The 24,466-nt window shown below is 43.3% G+C and overlaps 1 protein-coding gene across 1 annotated transcript in view; it reads left to right on the top strand.

Annotated features, from left to right (window-relative positions):
- ttn.2 (titin, tandem duplicate 2) overlaps positions 1–24,466 on the top strand; it is a 363,393-nt gene that overhangs the window by 125,059 nt on the left and 213,868 nt on the right. Inside the window, exons 52-69 of the mRNA XM_036004140.1 lie at positions 175–465; positions 2,071–2,358; positions 3,889–3,999; positions 5,751–6,036; positions 6,685–6,868; positions 7,198–7,281; positions 10,425–10,692; positions 11,350–11,385; positions 13,544–13,570; positions 14,625–14,681; positions 15,853–15,891; positions 18,083–18,136; positions 20,035–20,091; positions 20,831–20,902; positions 21,224–21,292; positions 21,447–21,527; positions 21,700–21,771; positions 22,497–22,718. Of these exons, the coding sequence (XP_035860033.1) occupies positions 175–465; positions 2,071–2,358; positions 3,889–3,999; positions 5,751–6,036; positions 6,685–6,868; positions 7,198–7,281; positions 10,425–10,692; positions 11,350–11,385; positions 13,544–13,570; positions 14,625–14,681; positions 15,853–15,891; positions 18,083–18,136; positions 20,035–20,091; positions 20,831–20,902; positions 21,224–21,292; positions 21,447–21,527; positions 21,700–21,771; positions 22,497–22,718 (2,298 nt within the window). The remainder of the gene's footprint in view (positions 1–174; positions 466–2,070; positions 2,359–3,888; positions 4,000–5,750; positions 6,037–6,684; positions 6,869–7,197; positions 7,282–10,424; positions 10,693–11,349; positions 11,386–13,543; positions 13,571–14,624; positions 14,682–15,852; positions 15,892–18,082; positions 18,137–20,034; positions 20,092–20,830; positions 20,903–21,223; positions 21,293–21,446; positions 21,528–21,699; positions 21,772–22,496; positions 22,719–24,466) is intronic.

Genomic DNA, 24,466 nt, shown 5'->3' with positions numbered 1-24,466 from the left:
CATACGCATGTGGGATCGTGCAGGCAGCACAGATTGTGTACCCACAGGTATTTTAACCCAGGCCCTCTCTTCTTTAACACTCTTTCATAGGGCGTTTCTCTTCTTTCTTTTTGCGGAGGAACAGACTTCCTCTCCTCACCGGCCACTTTCTTTGTCCCTTGTTCTTCCTTTTAGAGCGTAAAAACCCTCCTGTGTTCACCAAAAAGCCCTCGGAGCACATGGAGGACACGGAGGGCAAACTGGTGAAGATGGAGAGCCGAGTCAGCGGCTCGCAGCCCATCGCTGTGAGCTGGTTCAAAGATGACGCGGAGATCAGCAGCTCCGACCGATACGACGTCAGCTTCAAGAGCAATGTGGCCGTGCTGTGCATCAAGAGCAGCCGGGTGGAGGACAGCGGCCGGTACTCGTGCCGCGCCGCCAACGAAGCCGGGGAGGCTTCCTGTGAAGTCATGGTGGGAATCTCAGGTGGGTTCACACCAAGCGCCAACTCTCAGGCTTATAAAAGTGCAGCTAAGCAAACGCGGAAGCTCTTTAAACCTGCGTTCTTTTTAATTTCCAGCAGGGGGCGACTCCGCAGTCTGGCAACTTTTAGTTTTAAATTTAATTTCTTTACAGGAACAAACTTGCTCTTTCTTCTCTTGTTCTTTCTTGTTTCTTTCTCTTATTTGTTTACAAGATAGTTTTCCTAATATCTTTATCTTTATGAGATGTGAAGTAATAGTTCAGAGTCGTCTGTTGTTATATTTGCTGTTTTAAAGCTCTGTGGAAGATTATAATGATCAGTCCCTCCAGAATTTCGTGGTCTTTTTTTGAGATTGTTGCGGCCCAAAATAACTGATTTCGTGCGTGCATCAGTCGCGGGGGGAGCTGAGGCAGAGAGCCGACAGGATTGAAACAGCAGCAGCTTTCAGCGACTTCAGAGTGAAAAATCATTACAGCGTACATTGATGTTAAAATGTATACGGGTTGGCAGGACGGTCTGAAATGTTTTGCACGGTCTTTCGCTGTACGTTTTGTTGGTAAATGTGAGATGTTCGAGTCACACACGTCTGGTCTTCATATCAGAAACAAGGAAATTAATTTGGCGACGTACGTGTGTTACGTCATCCCGTTCTCACTCTCGCTTAGTCAGTGGCTCTCAGAGTCACATACTGACGTAAAGTCTGGCACGTGGGACTGCTGGGATTGGTTGAAGTTGGCGGGAAACTCCGGTTATTGGTCAAATTTTCAGAAAAGTTGCGGTGATTTGTCAAAAGAATGCGAGTCACACCAAATTCACGATGATTGGTTGAATTCGCGTGAATTGTTGTGATCGCGACATCGCAAAATCCCAACCCAGTCTCATGGCAGTTTGTGTAAATGTCACGTTATTTTTAATCTACTGATACGTGTTTTTCTCGTTTTTTACGTGGTGGCCAGCACGAAATATCCTACGGGGAAAGGACGCCTCACACGCCGGGAGATATGCCGGGAGGCGGCCGCGGGGGGACCGCCGCGGGGGACGCGCAACAATAACGGGATGGCGGAGGTTGGGTTTAGGAAAAACACTACAGGGAAAGGGTGCCTCACACGCCGGGAGACGGCCGCTGGGGACGCGCGACAATAACGGGATGGTTGTGATTAGGAAGACTACGGGAAACTAAACGCCACACGCGGGACGCCATCCCCGCTCACCCGAGTGAAAGTCCTATATTGTTTGACCCATCCACCCCCCCGACCAACCTCCCTACGCGGATTTTCGGCTTTTTATACTACTCCCTACCATTTTCGTGTTGTGACCACGAAATATGCTTCCCATTGAAATACATTACTTCACATTTTGGTGCTGGCCTCCACTTAAAAAATGAGAAAAACGTCCCCGTGAACACGTATCAATAGATTAAAATAACGTGACATTTACACGAACTGCCCTGAGACTGGGCTGAAAATCCTGGAGGGACTGAATGATGTATATGTTTTAGTATTTGCTTCCTGGACTATATTATTTCTTAAACAAGTCCAGTTGATTTTCCTGAGCTCTGACTCCAGAACAGTCTGCAGAAATAAAAAACCAACTCGTCTCTCCGGCAGAGTCCAAGAAGCCTCCGGTGTTCGACGTCCCTCTGAAGCCGCTGACGGTTGCAGAGGGCGACAAGCTGAGTCTGCGGTGTCACGTGTGCGGCTCCCCGCCTCTGAAGATCCAGTGGATGAAGGACCGGAAGGATCTGACGGCGGCCGGCAGCACCAGGATCAGCTTCTCTGACGGGACGGCCTGTCTGGAGATCAGCGCAGCTTCACGCCACGACGCTGGGGATTACCTCTGCAAGGCCACCAATGATGCCGGCAGCGAGTTCTGCAAGGCCAAAGTCACCGTCCAAGGTACCAAAAACTGTGAAAAGATACAGATCTTTTTGTGCACTTAGACCAGCGGTCGATGTATACGTTGTGTTGGTTTATAATAGGTCTTCTGTTGCTTTCACATTGTTGTGTCTTTAGTTGCAGTGCTGCGTTGCCGATGTGTGAAGAAGAAACTCTGCTGACACTGATCTCGATTATAAAAAGGTTTATTGCATAAAAGATTTCAGCATCAATTTACAAACTCGTGCAGAGAGCTTGGAGAATGACCAACCCGATTCTTCCAAAAAGTCGTTCTGCCGTTTCGCTGTTAAAGCATGGTTTATATTCTGTGCATTGTATAACGTAAGACGTGATATATGTAAGTATATGATTGGAGCAGGGAACTGACCAATGTTAACAGTTTCCAGATGTTTTCAGCAACAGTAGGGTAAAGTTCATCAGTTCATCACACTGGAAAATTAGAATCACATCAAGGGCCAGACACTTAGTGTTTATTGCTTGTATGTCATCGAAAAAGTCAAATATATGTGACTGTATTATTGCATGTCTCCTATAGTCTTCTCACTGATAGTTTGGTTGACAAAAATGTTGAAGAAAATGCCAAAAAAGCGTAAAAAATGTTGAATAAAGTGACAGAAATGCCAGAAAAAGCAGCAAAAACTTTGTAAAAAAGTGACAAAAACTAGGCAGGCCAAAATGTATTGTGAACCAAAATATATATGAGGAATATATATGGGGCTGGATCAAAATTTGCGGGGCGCCGGATTTGGCCCAAGGGCCTTTGACACGTGTGGTTTAAACGTACCCTGGAGCGTTTGGTCTGATAGTCCGGTTGGTTTGGGGCAGTGTAGTCTCGCATGTCCAGACCTTCCTCCTCCACAGCGCTGCAGAGGAGGGTCTGGCTAGTCCACACAGCATTCCTGGATGGGAGAACAACATGCTCTGGTTTATTGGCATTTCTTTAAACCAATCACAATAGTCTTGGGCGGGGCTAAGCTCCGGACGGAGCCACGGTGCCTCTGCTAAATAGTCTCAGGAAGGAACTTGTTTTGGTGGAACATGTGTACGTTCAAAAGTAGTTTTATTCGTGCAACAGAAAACTCAGATTGGACAGATAGTCTAGCTAGCTGTCTGGATTTACCCTGCAGAGATCTGAGGAGCAGTTAACCATAGTCCTCACAAATCCACCAGAGGTTAGAACGCCAACACAGAGACAGAGGAAGGGGACGGACATGTGTTGCTTCATTATTTCTGAGACCAGAAGTGTCGGCGAGTTTCGGAGTTTCACTCCAACACACAAGCAACCGTCTCGACCGCGTGACGTGCGTTTACAGTGTTTGGTGCAGTGTGAAAGCAAACTGGACCCATGAAAAATTTGTCCACCAAACTACTTTACAGGTGTGAAAGCACCCTGAGATGTTATAAGTCAGTTAAATCCTTTTTCTGCTGTCAGACGTCAAACAGCTCCACCTGGTGGATGCTGTAAGTCATTACATGTGTTTGGTGAGCAGAGTGGTGATGTTGCACCGTGTTGTTGTGTTGTTGTTTCAGAGAAACCCGGAGCCGCTCCGGCTCCAGCTGAAACTCCAGCGGCCGCTCCGGCCAAGAAACTGGAAAACCTGTTCTTCGTCGAGGAACCCAGAACTACACACGTCACCGAGAGTGAGACACACAACACACAACACACAACACGCAACACGCAACACACAACACTTTCACTTTCACACAGAAATGGATCATAAAGTGTCTATATGTCTTTTAAATTAAACTACTATACAGGAAACGACGTAATGACGTATTATCCGGTCTATAAGTCGCTCCGGACTATAAGTCGCATCAGTCAAAAAATGCGTCATGAAGAGGAAAAAAACATATATAAGTCGCACTGGACTATAAGTCGCGTTTATTTAGAAATTTATTTCACAAAATCCAAGACCAACAACAGACATTTAATCTGGAAAGGCAAGTCAACTACACAATAGCACACAGAACAGCTACCAGGGCGTGGAGACGTAACTGCACCGTTGACAAGCACCCATCTGTGGACTCGTTCCTCCAGCTCTGGCCATCTTGCTTTCAGCCCGCGATTAGCCGATTAGCTTTCTTTGTTTCCTTCATTGCAGTAAGAGTCACCTTTTCGCCGGTCCCTCACAAGTTTCTCTCTCACTCCAAACTTTCTTTCTGCTGCTCGATTACCGTTTTCGGCTGCGTATTTTACTACCTGCAGTTTGTAATCTGCAGAATAGGATTTTCTTGTCTTTCTCAGTCGTCTTTAGGAGCAGCATATAGTTGTCACAAGCCTAGAGCGCCCTCTCGCCACTTTAGACGGTAATGTTTTCAGTATGAATTAACATTTAAAAACATGTTAAATTATATATATATATTGATATATAAGTCGCACCTGACTATAAGTCGCAGGACCAGCCAAACTATGAAAAAAAGTGCGACTTATAGTCCGGAAAATACGGTAGTTTGGTTTTGAGAGTTTCTGTTTTTATTTCTTGTTTCCCGTCCCCTGCGTCCTCTGATAACAGCTGACAGTAGATTAACGTTTTCACAGCGCTGTGCCGGCTCCAAAAACTGAAGAAACAACAACAGTCCCAAAACAAAAGCTCTCCGTCTCGCCTGTGACTCCCACAATCCTACGCCGTACGGTCAGCGGCACATACGCTCCGCTAAGGCCTCCTACACACTGGTTGCGTGGCGTGAGCGTGGCGTGTCAGTTGCGTGGCGGCGGCGTGGCGATTTCTATGTCTTTGCACACCAGAAAGGTGTCTGACGCGGCGCTGCTGCTAGCCTTGTCTGGACACATGGATGTTTACCATAAACATAAATATATACTGATCTGATTACAGCAAAGACAACGTCGGCAGAGTTGACGGCCAAATAGGCTCCAGAATATTTCCTTCTGTATTGACAAGTGCAATATTTGAAAACTTTTTTTATAAATTACATTTATATCTGCATTTATGTCAAAACTTCGAGACTTTCAAACATCAACATGTCATTTATTAATATGTATTCGTGTCTAAATGACATATAAACAACTTTTCCTATTCTATGTTGCCTGGAAACGTTTCCAACACGCTCGCGTGTCGCGTGAAAAATAGGCGACAGTCCTATTTCTAGCATGCACGAGTTTTCTGAAACGTGAGTGTCACGCAGGCAGTGTGCACGCTGTAACCTGTTAACATGGGAGCCGAAATAAAAACGGAAACGCCACGCAGCTGACACGCTCGCGCCACGCAGGAAGTGTGTAGGAGGCCTAACGGTCCACATATGTTACGGGTTCAATGTAGCCAAAGCGTTAGACTGGCCGGGAGTCTGAATTCCAGCTGCTGTGAGATTGAAGATGAAATAAAGATCAGACTTGGTAGTTTTTGGTCCTAACTCCTGACCCTGCCGCTCCACAGAGGGAACTGCCACCTTCATCGCCAAAGTGGGCGGCGACCCGATCCCCAGCGTGAAGTGGATGAAGGGGAAGTGGCGGCAGATCACGCACGGCGGCCGCATCTCCATCGAGCAGAAGGGCCGCGAGTCCAAGCTGGAGATCCGAGAGGTGACCAAGTCGGACTCGGGGCAGTACCGCTGCGTCGCCGCCAACAAGCACGGCGAGATCGAGAGCAGCGCCGACATGCACGTGGACGAGAAGAAAGAGGCGGTGCAGCTGGAGGGAGACCTCCGCGCCAAGCTCAAGAAGTGAGTTTCTCTTTTAGACAGTTTTCTTTCCTTTTATTTTATGTATATATGTCTGTGTGTGTGTGTGTGTGTGTCTGTCTGTCTGTCTGTCTGTGTGTTCTTGTTTAACTATATTCGTGGGGTCCAAAAACCAGGAGTCCAGTGTGGGGTCCCGACAGCTTTGTGGGGCCAAAATGCTGGACCCCACAAGGTTAAAGGTCTGTTTGAGGGTTAAGACTTGGTTTTAGGATTAGGGTTAGAATTAGGTTATGGTTAGGGTGAGGGTAAGGGTTAAGGTTAGGCATTTAGTGGTGATGGTTAAGGTTAGGGTAAGGGGCTAGGGAATGCATTATGTCAATAACGGGTCCCCACAAAGATAGTGCCACGTACTATGTGTGTGTGTGTGGTACTTTAAATTAACTTTTCTGATCACCAGCCAACACGGCTAGTAGATATTTAAAGTTACCAGCCAGATTCTCCACTAGCCACGTTTGTTTCTTCCTAACTATCTTTACTTTAATTTCAGCTCCTCTGGTCTGTTTGGTCTCCGTTCTGTTCGTCTTCTCCGTTTCGGCGTAGCTTGTTATCGCTAAATATTATTCCTGTGTTTACATATGGAAAGTTTCCCGGAGTTTTGCAACCCTAATCCATGTGCGTCTGGCTTGTCAGGACGCCGTCGAAGCAGAAGAGTCCTCAGGAGGAGAAGGACATCGACATCGTGGAGCTGCTGAGGAACGTTGACCCCAAAGAGTACGAGAAGTACGCCCGGATGTACGGCATCACCGACTACCGCGGCCTGCTGCAGGCCATCGAGCAGCTCAAGAAGGAGAAGGCTGAAGAAAGTGGACGACCGGTAACGCATTCTCATTTTAATATATAATATATATAATAGCATATAAAGAAAGATGAAACGTTTACACAGCAATATACATAATACCAGAATATGTGAGGGAGGCCAAAAGGGTCTCCCCACGTTTGGTTTCTGTCTGTGTGTGTGTGTGTGTGTGTGTGTGTGTGTGTGTGTGTGTGTGTGTGTGTGTGTCTGTGTGTGTGTCTGTCTGTGTGTGTGTGTGTGTGTGTGTGTGTGTGTGTCTGTGTGTGTGTGTGTGTGTGTGTGTGTTTGTCCGTGTGTGTGTGTCTGTCTGTCCCGATGATTAATGTCGTTGTTGTTGTCGTTGACAGGAAGTGGAACGTGGAGACAGAGAGTCTGACGAGGACATGGCCCGACTGGTGGCCGACCTGCAGAAGAGGATGGAGCGCACCGAGGTCAGGACACGTTAAAGGCACTCACATATTACAGAGTAAACAACAAAATCTACTTTTTAAAAATGAACGTGATGACAGTTTAGAGGGAGACACAGTGAGGATGAAAACTACTTTTTATTCGTGCAGTTTCACGAAATGCACCAACATTTAAAATTCGAGGTAGTGTTCATTTTGTCACCTATTTTTAACCCTTGTGTTGTCTTCCCGTAGACCATGCACATTTTTGGTTTTCTGGGTCAAAATTTGACATTTAAACTTTTTTTTCCAACCTTTTTTTGGTCATCTTTTTCGACACTTTTGTGGCTTTTTGACAAGTTTTTTGTCACTCTTTCTGATGTCTTTGTCGATTTTTTTCTGCGCTTTTTTGACCTTTTTTTTAACGTTCTTCTATCAATATTTTTTCAAATGCTATAAAATTGAATAAAACACCCAAACTCAATGAAAGTAGTGAACTGATCATGTATTTTACTTCTGAAGAGCGTTGTAGGGAACCATCCACGTTACTTCTTTGACATTTTGTTTGAAGGAAACCCAAACATTTCTGATATAGAAACTTTTTGAAAATGGGTCAAATTTGACCCGAGGACAACAGGAGGGTTAATTTAATAATAATAATAAATTGAATTTATATAGCGCTTTTCACGAACTCAAAGTCGCTTTACAGGGTGTAGATAATAAAGACAAACAAACAAAGCAAAACAAGATTTAGGCACAGATGAAAAGGGGAGGGGCGTGGGGCTAGGGATAGGCAGAGGTGAAGAGATGGGTCTTGAGGTGAGACTGGAAGATGGAGAGGGACTCAGAGGTGCGGATCTCTTGGGGGAGGGAGTTCCAGAGCCTGGGAGCTGTTCTGGAGAAGGTTCTGTCCCCAAAACTGCGGAAGTTGGACTTTTGGATGCAGAGGAGACCAGCTGAGGTGGATCTGAGGGACCGTGAGGGTTGGTAGGGGGAGAGGAGACCGGCTGAGGTGGATTTGAGGGACCGTGAGGGTTGGTAGGGGGAGAGGAGACCGGCTGAGGTGGATTTGAAGGACCGTGAGGGTTGGTAGGGGGAGAGGAGACCGGCTGAGGTGGATTTGAGGGACCGTGAGGGTTGGTACGGGGAGAGGAGACCGGCTGAGGTGGATCTGAGGGACCGTGAGGGTTGGTACGGGGAGAGGAGGTCAGTGAGGTATGAGGGGGCCAGATGGTGGAGGGCTTTGTAGGTTGGACCAGGATTTTGTAGGTGATCCGGTGGGAGGTGGGTGGAGCCATTGGAGTTGTTTTAGGACTGGAGTGATGTGGTGCCAGGATTTGGAGCGGGTGATGAGTCGGGCAGCTGAGTTCTGGACCAGTTGGAGTCGGTTGATGTTGATAGAGCTGATGCCAATTTAGTCTAAGTCTTAGTCTTGTACCAAATGTCCTCGTTAGTTTTAGTCATATTTGGTCATTCCCATATCTCTTGTTAGTCAAGTTTTAGTCGACTAAAAGTCTCGTCATTTTAGTCAAAACATTTTAGTCTTGTCTTTTTTTCGTCAACAATAATGCATGTTAATTTAGTCGTAGTCAGCGTTTTGGACATTGGCGCAGTCTCGTCATAGTCTCGTCTTAGTCATGGAAAAAAAGGTCGTTGACGAACATATTTAGTCTCGTCTCATTAGGTCAGAATATTAAAATTAAAACCCGCAAGACACTTTTGTCACTTTGACTTTTTAACCACGTTTTTTTAAGCTTAAGCTACTTCTTTTCTATGTCTTTGTCTCTTCTGCTGAAGTTCTTTCGTCAATTTTTTTCTTCAAATGCTAGAAAATTGAATAAAACACCTAAATTCAATGAAAGTAGTGAACTGATCATTTACATTACTTGTTGTGAAGAGCGTCGTACAGAACCATCCACGTTATTCTTTTTGTTTTTTGTTTTTACAATCTGATTGAAAGAAACCTAAATTTCTGATATAGAAACTTTTTAAAAATGGATCAAATTTGACCCGAGGACATCAGGAGGGTTAAAAAAAACCACTAGAGAGAAAGTTCAAAATGAACTTTGTCGTCCACCAGCCGAATGGCTATTCAATGTTCACATTTCACCAGCCACTCAATAGATTACCATTGTTTTTTAGGCTGGTGAGTGTAGCAAATCTAGCAGCCACTTGCATATTTTACCAGCATTTGGCTGGTAGATGGTGCTACTTTGGAACGCTGATTGCCACGGGTATGAAATGTGCTATAATTCAATTCAATTCAATTCAATTTTATTTATAGTATCAAATCATAACAAGAGTTATCTCGAGACACTTTACAGATAGAGTAGGTCTAGACCACACTCTGTAGTTTACAGATAGAGTAGGTCTAGACCACACTCTATAATTTACAGATAGAGTAGGTCTAGACCACACTCTGTAGTTTACAGATAGAGTAGGTCTAGACCACACTCTATAATTTACAGATAGAGTAGGTCTAGACCACACTCTGTAGTTTACGAAGCCCCAACTATTACAGTGGTTGCCTCAAGAGCAAGCATTAGCAGTAGCTATAGCGACAGTGGCGAGGAAAAACTCCCTTTGTTGTTAGGAAGAAACCTGGGACAGACCCAGACTCTTGGTAGGCGGTGTCTGACGGCACCAGTTGGGGGAGTGGTGAATGGTGGCAATAATAGTCATAATAAAGATAGTGGAACAGTGATCATAATGGTAGTCATAGTAGTTCATGTCATAGTAGGGCACAGCAGGGCGTTACGGGGTGTAGTGTGGCACAGCAGCCTGGGTGGACGCGGTTGGACGCAGCAGGACGCAGTCGGACACTGCGGGGAATCGCAGAGCGTAGCAGGGTGTAGTAAGTCCATAGCGTCAGCTGCACCCAGGACCCCGGTGTAGGTGCCACCCAATTCCAAGGTGATGTTCTGGGTGAAGAAGAAGCAAAGGGACTCCGGGGAGAAAACTCCCCAGAGCTAGGTTAGTAACAGGCATTTCTGGGACTAAGATGCACACAAAAGGAGACAAGTGAAAAGAGAGAAGAGGGAGCAGCTCATTGTGTCCTTGGAAGGAGCTTCCCACAGCAGTCTAGAGTTATAATAGCATAACTAAGAGAGGCAGGCTAAAGAGAGGGGCCGAAATAAACTTGACTTGACTTGACTTGACTTAACTTAACGGTGCTGTGTCTCCCGCAGCCTGTCACCGTGGTGAAGGACATTTCGGATCAGTCTGTCTTCGCCAACAAGGAGGCGGTGTTTGAGTGCGAGGTGAAGATCAACTACCCCGAGATCACGCTGTCCTGGTACAAGGGCACGCAGAAACTGGACACCAATGACAAGTACGAGCTCAGCATCATTGGAGACCGCCACCTGCTCCGCATCCGCAGGTGCACGCTGGCGGATCAGGGGAACTACCGCGTGGTCTGCGGGCCGCACATCTCCAGCGCCAAGCTCGTCGTCACCGGTCAGTACCCGATACAGCTGGAATACTCTGGAATACCATAAATATTGGAATTGTATTTGAATATTTAGGGCTCAAAAGTCAGCCTGTTAGTAATATTTACTACTCAGGCTAATCAGCATGTGGTTGTTGTTCTATGTTCTGTCCACTAGGGGGATTTCAGACATTAGCCTCAGAGACACACACACACACACACACACACACACATACAAAGATAGAGACACACACACACACACACACACACACACACACACACACACACACACACACACACACACACACACACAAAGATAGAGAGACACACACACACACACACACACATACACATATACACACACACACACACACATACACACACACACACACACATACACACACACACACACACGCACACACACACACACATACACACACACACACACACACACACAAATGGCTCGTTTTCAAGTACACAAATCGGTTACAGAATGAGTGGTAATTAGGTTCAAGAGAAAAGTACAAAAAGGTGGGAAAAAGTTTTTTTTGTACAATTCAAATTCTATTTGACTTCCAGAATCCGTTCCAGCAGCCGTAGTACCGATACTGTAATATGTCACGCAACAGCTCAGCGACCTTTACCCCCTCGTAACAGACGCTGTGTGTTCTCTTTGTGTCTTTCAGAGGCGGAGGTGGAGAAGCATCTGCAGGACACGTCCGGTAAGGAAGGCCAGGCGTGCTCTCTGTCTTGTCAGTTGTCCGTGCCTAACGTAGAGGCTCAGTGGTTTAAAAACGGAAAGCGCTTAGAGATGAAGGGCAGGTACGCGTCCCAGGTGAAACACAAAGTTCAGAAGCTCGTGATCACGGACCTGAGAAGTGAAGACCAGGGCCGATACAGCTGCAGGTACCAACATCTGGAGTCCTCGGCCGATCTCTGGGTCGAAGGTTGGTACCCGGGAACCGTGGTGGATGCTCTGCCCGATCACTAACCTCTTTCGACTCCCCTCATCCAACTCTGACACTAATGGATTTGGCATTTTGCCCTCTTTTTTTTAACCTCTTTCTTCTGGGATTTGTCTTCCTCTGTCTTAACCCCTCTTCACGCCTCTCCTCTCCTCTCCTGGATTATCCTGCAAAAAAAAACCGTTCCAGTTCGTTGTATTTTTATGTCCGTCTCGACTCAAATCCATCCTCCCTTCCCCCCGACAACAACCCATCATCATAACCGTCCCGTAAACACTCCTGTGATCATCACTTCTTTTCTGTTCTACAAAAGCCAAATTTACATTTTTAATTACGTTACTAAAAAGGCAACTGCTTTGCAGTTTAGCTATAAATTTAAAGGTATGAAAATGGATGAAGTCCTGTCAAGTGCTGTAACGTTAGCAGCTAATAGCACAGCAGCTGCGCAGCTAATTCAAAACAAGAAGTTTATTTTAATCCTTGTCCCTTTTTTTTTTACATTCGTCTCGACCATTGACCGTTAATATTAGAGGACAGAGCATGTGTGACGTCACCCATTGGTTGGTGGAGATCTGCTATGAGTCATTGAGTTTGCCGTTACGGGAGCAGCCATCCTGGTTGCGGATGTGATGATTTTAGACGAGAGGGAGGAGAGAGGGAGGAGCCATAGACTGTTGGGCGCTATCTGACTGTGACGTTAGCTGAGAGTTGGCAACGCTGCTTACACTCTACGTTACGTTACACACTTTCACTGGCAATCTGGATGCAACTGCTGCTGATAGCTAGCCTACATCATTCAAGATAAGATTTTGCTTTGTCCCATAGTTACATTACACATAAGACAGACTGCAAACTGGCTAAAACACCCCCTGCTTTATCGCCGATTTTAAAATCAACGAGACCCTAATTTATAAAATGAACATCATTCTGTGTTGCAGAAGACTTAAAACTAGCGATTGAGACCATGAACTCATTATGAAAATATTTACTGAGGTAATTAATCAAGTGAGAAGTGGGTCACTTTCTCACAGACTTCTACAGAAACCAAACTCCTTTTGCAACCACATGTATCGCCCCCTGCTGGAATTCAGAGAGAAAGCAGGTTTAAGGAGTCTCCCCCTGCAGGACTTCAGATAGAAAGCAGGTTTAAGGCAGTTCCGCATTTGCAGCACTTCACCGAATCGGATGCTTTGTCCTTTAATATTAACAGTCTACGGTCTTGACTCAAATCCCTCCTCCCTTTCCCCCCAACTCCCAGCAACCTGTCATCATAACCGTCCCATGAACCCATTTCTAACCGTGTGGATGTTGTGTCGATGAGAAAACCACCATTCAAGTGTTGTCATACATTCCCAGTTGTGATGACCAAACCCGTTTACCCATTCACGTCTTTATCTGTTCTAGCTGAACAAATTCATTTCACCAAACGCATCCACAACATCGAAGTCAACGAGCGCCAGTCGGCCACCTTCGAGTGCGAGGTGTCCTTCGACAACGCGATCGTTTCGTGGTACAAAGACACCTGGGAGCTGCGAGAGAGCCCCAAGTACAACTTCACGAGCGAGGGCCGAAGACATTTCATGGTCATCCGAAACGTGGCCGTGGAAGACGAAGGTGTGTAGAGCGCCGGCCCGGCGAGCCCCCAGCGGCCTGTCACAAAGCCCTGTAGATTTTTGTTTTTTTATGACTTGAGCACTAAACGTCTTCATTAATAATCCCGTGTAGGCGTGTACTCAGTGATTGTGAGGTTGGAGCCCCGAGGAGAGGCTAAGAGCACGGCCGAGCTTTATTTGTCTGGCAAAGGTACAGTTCCTAGTCAGACGCCATCCTATTTTTCTGTTTGTGTGCAGCTTTGGTCTGGTTGTGTGTCTGTATGTGTCTGACACCTTGTTCACTCTTCCCCCCTCTTTCACAGAAATTGAACTAGCAATGGTGCCCTTAGGTAAGTATTTTGTTTCCTAGACAACTTTGGTCTATGAGCGACGTTTAAGGGAAATCCTCTTGTTTCCCCCGTCTCCACCAGAGTCTTTATTTATCCCTTTCATCTCGGTAAACCAGGATTTCAAAAATATTCAACTCATTTTTTTTCAAAAATATTCAACTAATTTTTTTTCAAAAATATTCAACTTTAAAAAAAAATAAATAAAAAAAAGTTCAACTTTTTTTTTTCAAAAATATTCAACTCATTTTTTTTCAAAAATATTCAACTAATTTTTTTTCAAAAATATTCAACTTTAAAAAAAAATAAATAAAAAAAAGTTCAACTTTTTTTTTTCAAAAATATTCAACTTTTTTTTTTTTTTTTTTTTAATTTTCAACTTTTTTTTCCAAAAATATTCAACTCATTTTTTTTCAAAAATATTCAACTTTAAAAAAAAAAAATAAAATGTTCAACTTTTTTTTTTCAAAAATATTCAACATTTTTTTTTTTCAAAAATATTCAACTTTTTTTTTTTTCAAAAAATATTCAACTTTTTTTTTTTTCCAAAAATATTCAACTTAAATATTCAATTCAAAAATGTTCAACTTTTTTTTTTCAAAAATATTCAACTTTTTTCCACCGTCAAACTAGCAAAAGTTGATTTGGACATGCCCTAAACGCATCTTAGATCGTTCAAATAGGGCCCTGAAAGTCTGAAGAACAGAAGTACATATAGTTGGTTCTATGGAGATGATGCATCGTCTCGTTACACTCGTCTTGCCCAGAATCTTTGTTCTGAACTGAGCCCTGTTCACACGAACACGCAACTGCTTTTTCTGTATCTTTTCCATGCTTCTTTCCTGCATCAAGATTTAGGGATCTGTCTGGATTACAGGACACATTTATACACATATTGACAGTGCTATTATGGCAGGAACAAACTGTCTTTATTTAAAACCTTTCAACAACTCTGGCAAACGCTGGGAAACAAGAGCATCTTCCAAACACTACTGTACACCCAGTCCTGTTTCTCTTAAATTAAGTTTTGGTATGAACCATATTCCATATTCTGTAGATGTCCCAGACTCCTCAATTCAGAGGCCTGATGTGCCTTCGTCGGTCGCTATTCAAGGTAAGACTGGAATCAGAAGCAGGTTTCACTTCACTTTAAAGGGTAACTACTGTTTTTTTCAACCTGGACCTTATGTCCCCATGTTTTTGTGTCTAAGTGACTGATGGGAACAACAATCTTTGACACTGGTTCTGTATTAAGTGGGATCGCTGCAGTCGGCAGCAGCAAAACAAGCTATAATGTAAATTAACTGGACGATTGTCCAGCTTGTATTTACGTTCACAAAAGTTCTGTTTTTGCTGCTGACAGACTCAGATTATTATTCTAAGTGTCTGATAACATTATGGAAAAGATTTCTAAGGAGGTCGATCTTTCTGTTAAAGAGTAAGATCCTTTTTTTAAACATAAAATACATTAGCGAATTTGCGTTCGCTAAACCCACCAGACGCCATGTAAATAAACAGTAATTTAAGCATCGTAAAACACACTTCATTCAAAGTCGACAGAAACAAAATAAAACTATGAAAAGCCGTTTTGGGTCGTCTTTCCACTTTTCCAACCATCACAACTGTAGTTTTGGTTGAAATAAACACATAGTTTACTGACTTACATGTGAAAATATGTTGGCTCTATACACGCTAAAAGTGTTGTTTTTTTAAATGGAGTCTGGTGGGTTTAGTGCTAGCGACTTCAGAGCTGTTTCTGGTTAAACAGAAAGGTCTTAAAGGTCTATCTCTGTAGGGATCCTTTCCTTAATGTTGTCAGACACTTAGAATAATAATCTGAGTCTGTCACCAGCAACAACAGAACTTTTAATGGACGCTAACTGCTGCTGAACATTAGTCCTGTAGGGTTACATTACAGCCCGGTCTGTGGCTGCCGGTTAAAGTGTTCACGTTTAATACTGGACCCGTTTGAAAGATTGTTGTTTCCATCAGTCAAACACAGAAACATGGGGACATAGGGTCCCGGTTGAAAAAAACGGTAGTTACCCTTTAAAGTCTTTTTTATCACAAAGATGTAAAAACAACTTCTGTAAAAGAAGTTTGGACTGAAACCCTCCAGATCTCGTGTTTCCATAAAGTTAAACTGACTCTGTGAATCTTAATGGATCTCTGGCTAAAATCATTGAATTTAAAGACGATGATTTGTGGCAAATGAAATCAACATTTTCCCCGAGATCCACCATCAAAATGAAACCAACACGTGTCTTTTCTTTTGTCTTTTAAAGAATCCGCAGAATTCTTTCAGTATGAAGAAGAACATAGAGGTATTTACTGTGTTTTTATACTTACCGTATTTTCCGGACTATAAGTCGCACTGGACTATAAGTCGCATTTATTTAGAAATTGATTTCACAAAATCCAAGACCAAGAACAGACATTTAATCTGGAAAGGCAAGTTATTCAACTACACAATAGCACACAGAACAACAGGCTGAATATGTGTCCGGTATGTTAACGTCACACATTAACAGTTATTCAACTACACAATAGCATAAAGAACATACCTGGCAGACTGAATAGGCTAAATTAACATAACAAGGCAGCGAGTCCTAGTCCTTGGTTCATGTCGGTCAGTATGAATTAACATTTAAAAGCATGTTAAATTATATATATTTTGTTATACAGTCACGTGAAAAAATTAGGACACCCATGCTAAAGTTGACTAAAAAGAGGAATAAAAAAATCATCTTTTGCAAATTGATCTTAATGCCTTAATAAAAAAAAATTAGGAAAAATCCAATCTTTAAGGACACCAGTTTTGTTTGTGAATGAATAATGTATCGTAAATAAATAAATGTTCTTCCTTAAAATACAGGGGGCATAAGTCAGTACACCCCTATGTTAAATTCCCATAGAGGCAGGCAGACTTTTATTTTGAAAGGCCAGTTATTTCATGGATCCAGGATACTATGCATCCTGATAAAGTTCCCTTGGCCCCCACATCATCACATACCCTTCACCATACCCCCACATCATCACATACCCTTCACCATACCCCCACATCATCACATACCCTTCACCATACCCCCACATCATCACATACCCTTCACCATACCCCCACATCATCACATACCCTTCACCATACCCCCACATCATCACATACCCTTCACCATACCCCACATCATCACATACCCTTCACCATACCCCCACATCATCACATACCCTTCACCATACCCCCACATCATCACATACCCTTCACCATACCCCACATCATCACATACCCTTCACCATACCCCCACATCATCACATACCCTTCACCATACCCCTACATCATCACATACCCTTCACCATACCCCCACATCATCACATACCCTTCACCATACCCCCACATCATCACATACCCTTCACCATACCCCCACATCATCATATACCCTTCACCATACCCCCACATCATCACATACCCTTCACCATACCCCACATCATCACATACCCTTCACCATACCCCCACATCATCACATACCCTTCACCATACCCCCACATCATCACATACCCTTCACCATACCCCCACATCATCACATACCCTTCACCATACCCCCACATCATCACATACCCTTCACCATACCCCACATCATCACATACCCTTCACCATACCCCCCCATCATCACATACCCTTCACCATACCCCCACATCATCACATACCCTTCACCATACCCCCACATCATCACATACCCTTCACCATACCCCCACATCATCACATACCCTTCACCATACCCCCACATCATCACATACCCTTCATCATACCCCCACATCATCACATACCCTTCACCATACCCCCACATCATCACATACCCTTCACCATACCCCCACATCATCACATACCCTTCACCATACCCCACATCATCACATACCCTTCACCATACCCCCACATCATCACATACCCTTCACCATACCCCCACATCATCACATACCCTTCACCATACCTAGAGATTGGCATGGGGTACTTTCCATAAAATCATCTCTCAATGCAAATCAAACCAGCTATTAGGCTAACTGACATAAAACCAAAATTGGTGTCCTTAAAGGTTGGATTTTTCCTAATTTTTTTAATTAAGGCATTAAGATCAATTTCCTAAAGATGATTTTTTTTATTCCTCTTTTTAGTCAACTTAAGCATGGGTGTCCTAATTTTTTCACATGACTGTATAAGTCACACCTGACTATAAGTCGCAGGACCAGCCAAACTATGAAAAAAAGTGCCACTTATAGTCCGGAAAATACGGTATATCCTGACAGGATTTTACCAAAAATAAATTAACATGGAAGTGATTATCTTTGTCATATACTTAAATAACAGTTTTGATTTAACACCGCTGTGTGAAAACACAATTAATTTACATTGTTTACTGTTGTAATCTCTCACTGACAGTCAAACTAATCCATATTTCTCACCACGTATGAAAACTATTGTCTTTGTTTGTAATAACGGACACAAAACAACGTTTTTGCTTTCTCAAGAATCGGCTGAATATTCGTATCACTATGAAGAAGAGGTGAAGGTGGAGCAGAGAGGTACATCATGTTGTATTTCTTCTTTTTCACTTCATCATCATCATCATCTTCATCACCATCCCATCAAACCATCACAGCAGATCTGGGAAAAACTAGATGAAATCATTGATTCAGAGCGATCAACCCTTAAAACATTCATAACGTTTGAAGTACATACTGTATCTTCCCCGGAATATTTAGTCTTTATTTTGCACATCATAAAAGTACAATAAATAAGGGCAAATAATAAGGATTAAAAAAAGTTTGATGATGATTTGTAGTCTGAAAGAAATGTGCTTTTAAAACTTATATCGAAACTACAGTTTTAACAGGAACTATAAGACATGGCTGTAAGAACTTAGGGCGCTTTCACAACTACCTCGTTTAGTTCGGTTGAATCACACTAGAGTTTGTTTGCCCCGCAGGTGCGGTGCGTTTGGGCAGGTGGGAACGCAGCAATCGCACTCGGGTGTTCATCAAAAGCGGACCAAACAACCGTACCGAGACCTGCTTGATGAGAGGGTCTCGGTACGCTTTCAATCCAACTCTGGAGCATTTTTTTCCAACCGTACCAACTATATTTATACTCTGCAAGTCTGAGCTGATGTCTCCTGTAGTCAGGTGTGTTCAGCAGTCTGAGCTGATGTCTCCTGTAGTCAGGTGTGTCCACCAGTCTGAGCTGATGTCTCCTGTAGTCAGGTGTGTTCAGCAGTCTGAGCTGATGTCTCCTGTAGTCAGGTGTGTCCACCAGTCTGAGCTGATGTCTCCTGTAGTCAGGTGTGTCCACCAGTCTGAGCTGATGTCTCCTGTAGTCAGGTGTGTTCAGCAGTCTGAGCTGATGTCTCCTGTAGTCAGGTGTGTTCAGCAGTCTGAGCTGATGTCTCCTGTAGTCAGGTGTGTTTAGCAATCTGTGACGCGGCAGAGCAGCAAACTGTAGCAGCTTCAATGTTTCTCTCTCAGAAACAGACTGCAGTCAACCAGCTGCCGCTAAAGTTGGAGACAGACGCCGGCAGAGCAGAGCGAAGTCTCGGTGACCAGAGCAGACGTAGTAATGTTGCTCGCCAAACAATGTCTGATTATTTTAATGAAATGAGCTGGTTTGACCACGGAGACGCCCAGAACACAGGACCTTCTTCCTGTATTTACTTTCTTGCTCCCGCCCCCAGACACATCCGACCAATAAGAGGAGGGAACGTTCTTGCATGATTTGTAATGACGCATTTTAGTACACTTGGATTTTTCAAAGTGTGAAACGAAACAGAAACCAAATGGGGAAATCGCTCCAAGTTTACAAACTCGTCAACTCCGACCAAATCAAACAAACTACAGGTGTGAAAACGCCCTCATTCTCTCTGAAAACATGCACCAAAGAATAACTAAATTCATCTAAAAGTCATCAGTAAACAAATAAGCCATCTATCCTTAATTATAATAATGATTATAATAATTAAGTCATTTATTTCTCTCAATTCAAGCTCAATAGAAAGTGTCTCAGAATGTGAATTTACCCAAATCTGCCTCTTCCGTTCATCATAACTCTGTCATTGTGTTGTCTGACTGATCTCTGCACACGCAGGCTTAATATCAAACTCTTTGTTGGTGTTTACATGTTTGTTTGTGTCCGACCTTTGAGGATGTGTTCATCTTTTTTCACTCTTTTAACTCCAATCCCATCTTTCATCTCTCCATCACACACTTACTCACTTCGTGTGTCGCCATTTCACAGTCAAAGTCTCTCGTCTGGTTGATCTGGAAGTTTAAACTCAGCTGAGCGTTATCAGGACACTTAATCTCATTGAAATTGTTTCTGGCAGTCCAGGCTGACATTTAGATCTGTGACTTTATTAAACTGTGAAACGGCGTCCGGAGTTTCCGAGCACAAAGTGTCTCATGTTTGTCGTCTTCTGTCGCACCTTCAGAGAAGTTTGAGAGCTGGACAGAAGAGACGGTAACACAACAGGTGTCCACAGCCAAAGGTATCGGATCCCAGTAACACGCAGGCCGGACGCCGGCGATATGTCTGTTAATACCCATGTGTGTGTGTGTGTGTGTGTGTGTCTGAGCCGCTCGTAACCATGGCTCCCTCTTTTGTCTTTATGTCCTTAACCTCTTTCACTTTTTGTCTTCCTGCCTCTTACCATTTTTCCAGTAACTTCTCTTGGTTCCTTAATTTCAGTCTGAGGTTAATTTGGTTATTTTTTTACGGCTTCTACGTACCTCCTAAAGCACTTAATTTCTCACTCCGAATGCATGGGTGTAGATAATAAGTCAATTATTTGCTTTTGAATTGAATTTCACTTCTAATTGGTTTATGGTTAACATAACGGTACGATAAGTTTGTTTCTGATTCTTCTCACACTATTTAAAGTTATTGTTCGTAAGATTTTCACATAGTTAATTGTCTAGAATTGTCTGACTTTCCCGTCCTAAATTTCAATGGAAGGCAGAGTTACATCAATCACATTATTTAAGTTTTTTTGTTATTAACATAACACATTTTTTCCACCCAAAAAACTGTAGTTACTTACTCTTTTTCTAGAGCCTTCAGGGTACGATTGATTCAACAATTTGAATGGAAACAGACTTCATTACAATCATTATTTATCTTTTAAACGTGAGAAAAGGTTGGTTTTACTGCCGTAACTTCAGACTGTAATGTTTTCTGACAGTGATGATGATTCTGGATGTTTTTCTGCTTTCTTGTTTTCCCGCTAGCTGCCAGAGTTGCCGTTGAGGAGAAAGTAGAGACCAAGAAAGTTGAACTGAGAGAGGAACTCCCAACAAAAGGTACCAAAAAACCTGAACCTCTTCCAGCCGCAGCTCAGCAGGAAATGCAAACTTATTCGTCCGTCCTCCGCTACTAAAATCTTTGACTGTTTTGTCTTGTTCTGCTTCATGTTCATTCCTTTCCTTTCCTCTCTTACTTTTAGTTCTTCCTACAGAAAGACTCATTACATTATCAACTGTAGTTTGTTGCTTTTTTCTGTCTTATCATCCTTTTCTGTTGTTGCTTTTTCTGTCTTATTATCTTCCGCTGCGCTTCTTTGCTTCACCTGCGAATGTACAGCGTATCTCTTGTGTCGTTAACACAAATCGGTGTCTTTTAAGTTCCCAAAGCTGAGAAAAAACCCGAAGAAAAGCCAACCGCAGCCGCGAAGGAGCCGTCGCCACCAAAAGGTACCAACATACCTGTGATGTTGGCATGTACCTGTCTAATAATACATTTGTCTATACACTTTTGAAATAGTTTAACGTTATTGTGTCTGTGTGATCTTTCACTTAATGTTGTTATGTTGTGAAATTTCACTTCATTTTACTGACATTGTTGAAGTACCAGAAGCCAGAAAGGCAGTGGAAGAAAAGATTCCTGCAGTTTCAGTCCCAGAGAAGAAGAAAGTTCCCGCGGCCAAAGGTAGAGATATGTGATTTCTAACATCTCTCTACTAAACCTCTTTGCAGACGACACTGTCCTTTTCTTTGACTATTCTGTTGCGATGTGGTTCACATTCAGTTCTTGTTCCTTTCGTTGTCTGGTTTTCTTTCTGATTTTCTGGTTAATCGTGTGTTTTAATGTATCTTAAAAGAACCAGAGGAGGTAAAGAAGCCCGCGGCTGCTCCCTCACTGCCTGCAGAGAAGCCTGGAGTGCCAAAGAAAGGTACTTTACTTCCTTTTGTTTGCAGCATCTTTAGTAGCAGCTTACTTGTGTTCACCACTACGTAGCTTCTCACCTCTTAATGTCTGTCTCGTCTTGATTTTCTGACTTCAATCTTACTTTGTTCCCTGTATTTGTGTTGTATGTAGTTTTAATGTGATACCGCTCTTAGCTTCACTCTTTATTGTGTATCTGTCGAGTGTCATCTCACTCTCTCAATGTTTCCCCTGGCTTTATGGAAGACTTAGGCGTGTATTTGGCGGGGGGTTTAGCGCCCTTCCTCAAGAAAATGTTAGTTTTTCAATACATTTTGCGTCTCTTTGTAGTCGTGTTGTGTCTCGTTTTGGTCATTTCTGTTTTCTTTGGGGTTGTTTTGGGTCTCTGTGGTCATTTGTCGTCTCTTTGTTGTCGTTTTGTGTCTCTTTTTCACATCATTTTGGACCGTTTTATCTCCATATCTGTGTCTGAAACGTTGGAAAAGCTAGAGCAGATTATAAATAAATAACACTCCAAAAGCTTAAAGACAAAACTTAAAGCTAAAGAAGTCTGACTACAATCATTAGATCTGAGAGAAGTCTTTTAGTTTCATTCATTTGGATTGCGTGCTGCACCTAAACCTTATAATGGCGGAAAAATCCCGTCTCTCTCTCTCGAGCGCCTCTTGATAACTCTTAGATGCTTCCACAACTTCATGCTAACATGCTAATGTCTGTGTTACCTACCTGAAGATGAGCCCAAGCCTCAGGTGCCAGCTGAGCCCAAAAAAGTGGCGCCTGCAGCTAAGCCTGAGCCTGAAGCCAAACCCAAACCCAAAGCAGAACCTGAATCAAAGCCTAAGCCAACACCGGCTCCCAAAGCAGAACCTGAAGCCAAACCGGCAGCGAAGGTCGAGCCTGAACCTGAAGTTAAGCCCACAGCGCTAAAGAAGCCGGCAACACCGCCATCCAAAGGTATTTCTGCTTTGTTTGGATCTGTGTTGTTGATTTTAAAGACTTTAAGGGCGGTTGAGTCTAACTGTGTGTGTGTTTCTCTGTCTCGTGTCTGAAGATGTCTGAACTGTGTTGGCTTAGCTTCGAGTGTGGAAGCGAATCTTTGACTTTCTGTTTCTCCCGGATGTCTTTTTTTGCTCTTTATCTAAACTAAATGTTGCTTTAAGTCCCCGAAGAGGCCGCAAAGCCAGAGCCGGCACAGATCAAGCCTGAACCGGCAGTAAAGAAGCCCGAACCAGAAGCTCGAAAAGCCAAACTAGAACCAGAAAAACCAAAAGCAGAAGTCGGTAAACCTGAGCCTCTCATAACGAAGACAGAACCGAAAGTGGTCCCCAAACCAGAACCGGCAGTGATAGAAGCTGAACCTGAAAGGAAAGTACCAAAACCTGAACCTCCAAAGACCAAACCAGAGCCGACGCCGGCACCAAAGGAACCTCCGAAGAAAGGTACACAACATCTCTGACTGAGATGTGGTCTCAGAGTTTCTCTTAATATTCTTAACTCAAACTATCCAACTTTAACTCATCCGGAGTGATGTTTCATGAGTGACATTTTTTAGTGTTTAGTTTGTGCATAGCCTGGGAAAACCCTGACGAACTTCGGGCAAATTTGATATTTGCTCTGCAAGTCAGTCTGGCCAAGAGCCCATTTAAGCCCATTTCCAATTTTTCCAAATCGAGGCACCAATCACAACCTTTGAGGCGGGTTTTACACCAATCACAACCGTTGACCTACGTCACTCGGATCGTTGGTCTGATTGGTTGAAGGATTATCCAATCGCGCCCAGAGGCATTTGAGCAGCGTCCGTTGGTGACGCCCCCTTGGAAATGGGGTGTGAATGAAGCTTCCTCAGACCCACTCTCAGTTACAACTGAGGAGGGTCTGGTGTACAACCAGGCTAGCTTGTGCGAGCTTCATCTTCACCGTAACCCGTCAAACTAAAACCAAAACTCTTACATGCATCTTAAACTTTCTTCAACTTCTGTGGATTTGGTTTTGTCTAACTTTGGTTACTGGGATGTTGCGATGGGGCTGCACGTAATGTTTGTCGCATTCAGTTGAGTTTTTCTCATCTTGCACTCGATAGAGTGTCTCTTAACAACACTGCTCAGCTTAAATTCATTGATAAGCCTCTAACGTATGTGAATAATATACTCTTTAAAGTTCCTGTGGAGGAAAAAACACCAGAGCTTCCAAAAGCAGCCAAGAAACCAGAAGCTGCCGTCGTTCCTCCCAAAGAAGAGCCGACTAAGAAAGAGAGAGGTACTTTAGTGTTCCTGGGGATCTTTCCTTGACTTTTGTTTGGTTTCTTGTCCTCTGAGTCTGTTTTAAACAAGCGGGGGTTTTATGTTACTCAGATTACCGTGATATGTTTAAATGATACGGCAACAGATTTTCTGATTCCCAGAGGATGATTCCCGTTGATTTTTGGTGCCAAAAATCACGACAAACTAGCAGCTTCAGAACATTCTGCTTAAAGATATAATTTGATATGCTGTTGAATAAACTTTATTTCTATAGCACTTTTCTTAACAAGGTTACAAATTCCTTTTCAGAAAGAAACCAAGAACAACAACAATAGAAACAATGAAATGAAATACAAAAAACGGGTATCCTAAAAACATCTGAGGACAAAAAAAGTTTAACAAAAAGAAATAACTTAAATGGGGAAGGACCAACAATGTATTAACTATTAATAAACTCTTTCC

The sequence above is a fragment of the Sander lucioperca genome, chromosome 8 (assembly GCF_008315115.2).
Source record: "Sander lucioperca isolate FBNREF2018 chromosome 8, SLUC_FBN_1.2, whole genome shotgun sequence".
In the NCBI taxonomy this organism is placed as follows: Eukaryota; Metazoa; Chordata; class Actinopteri; order Perciformes; family Percidae; genus Sander; species Sander lucioperca.
The sequence above is the reverse complement of the archived record's forward strand: the minus strand, read 5'-3'. Positions and strand labels throughout refer to the sequence as shown.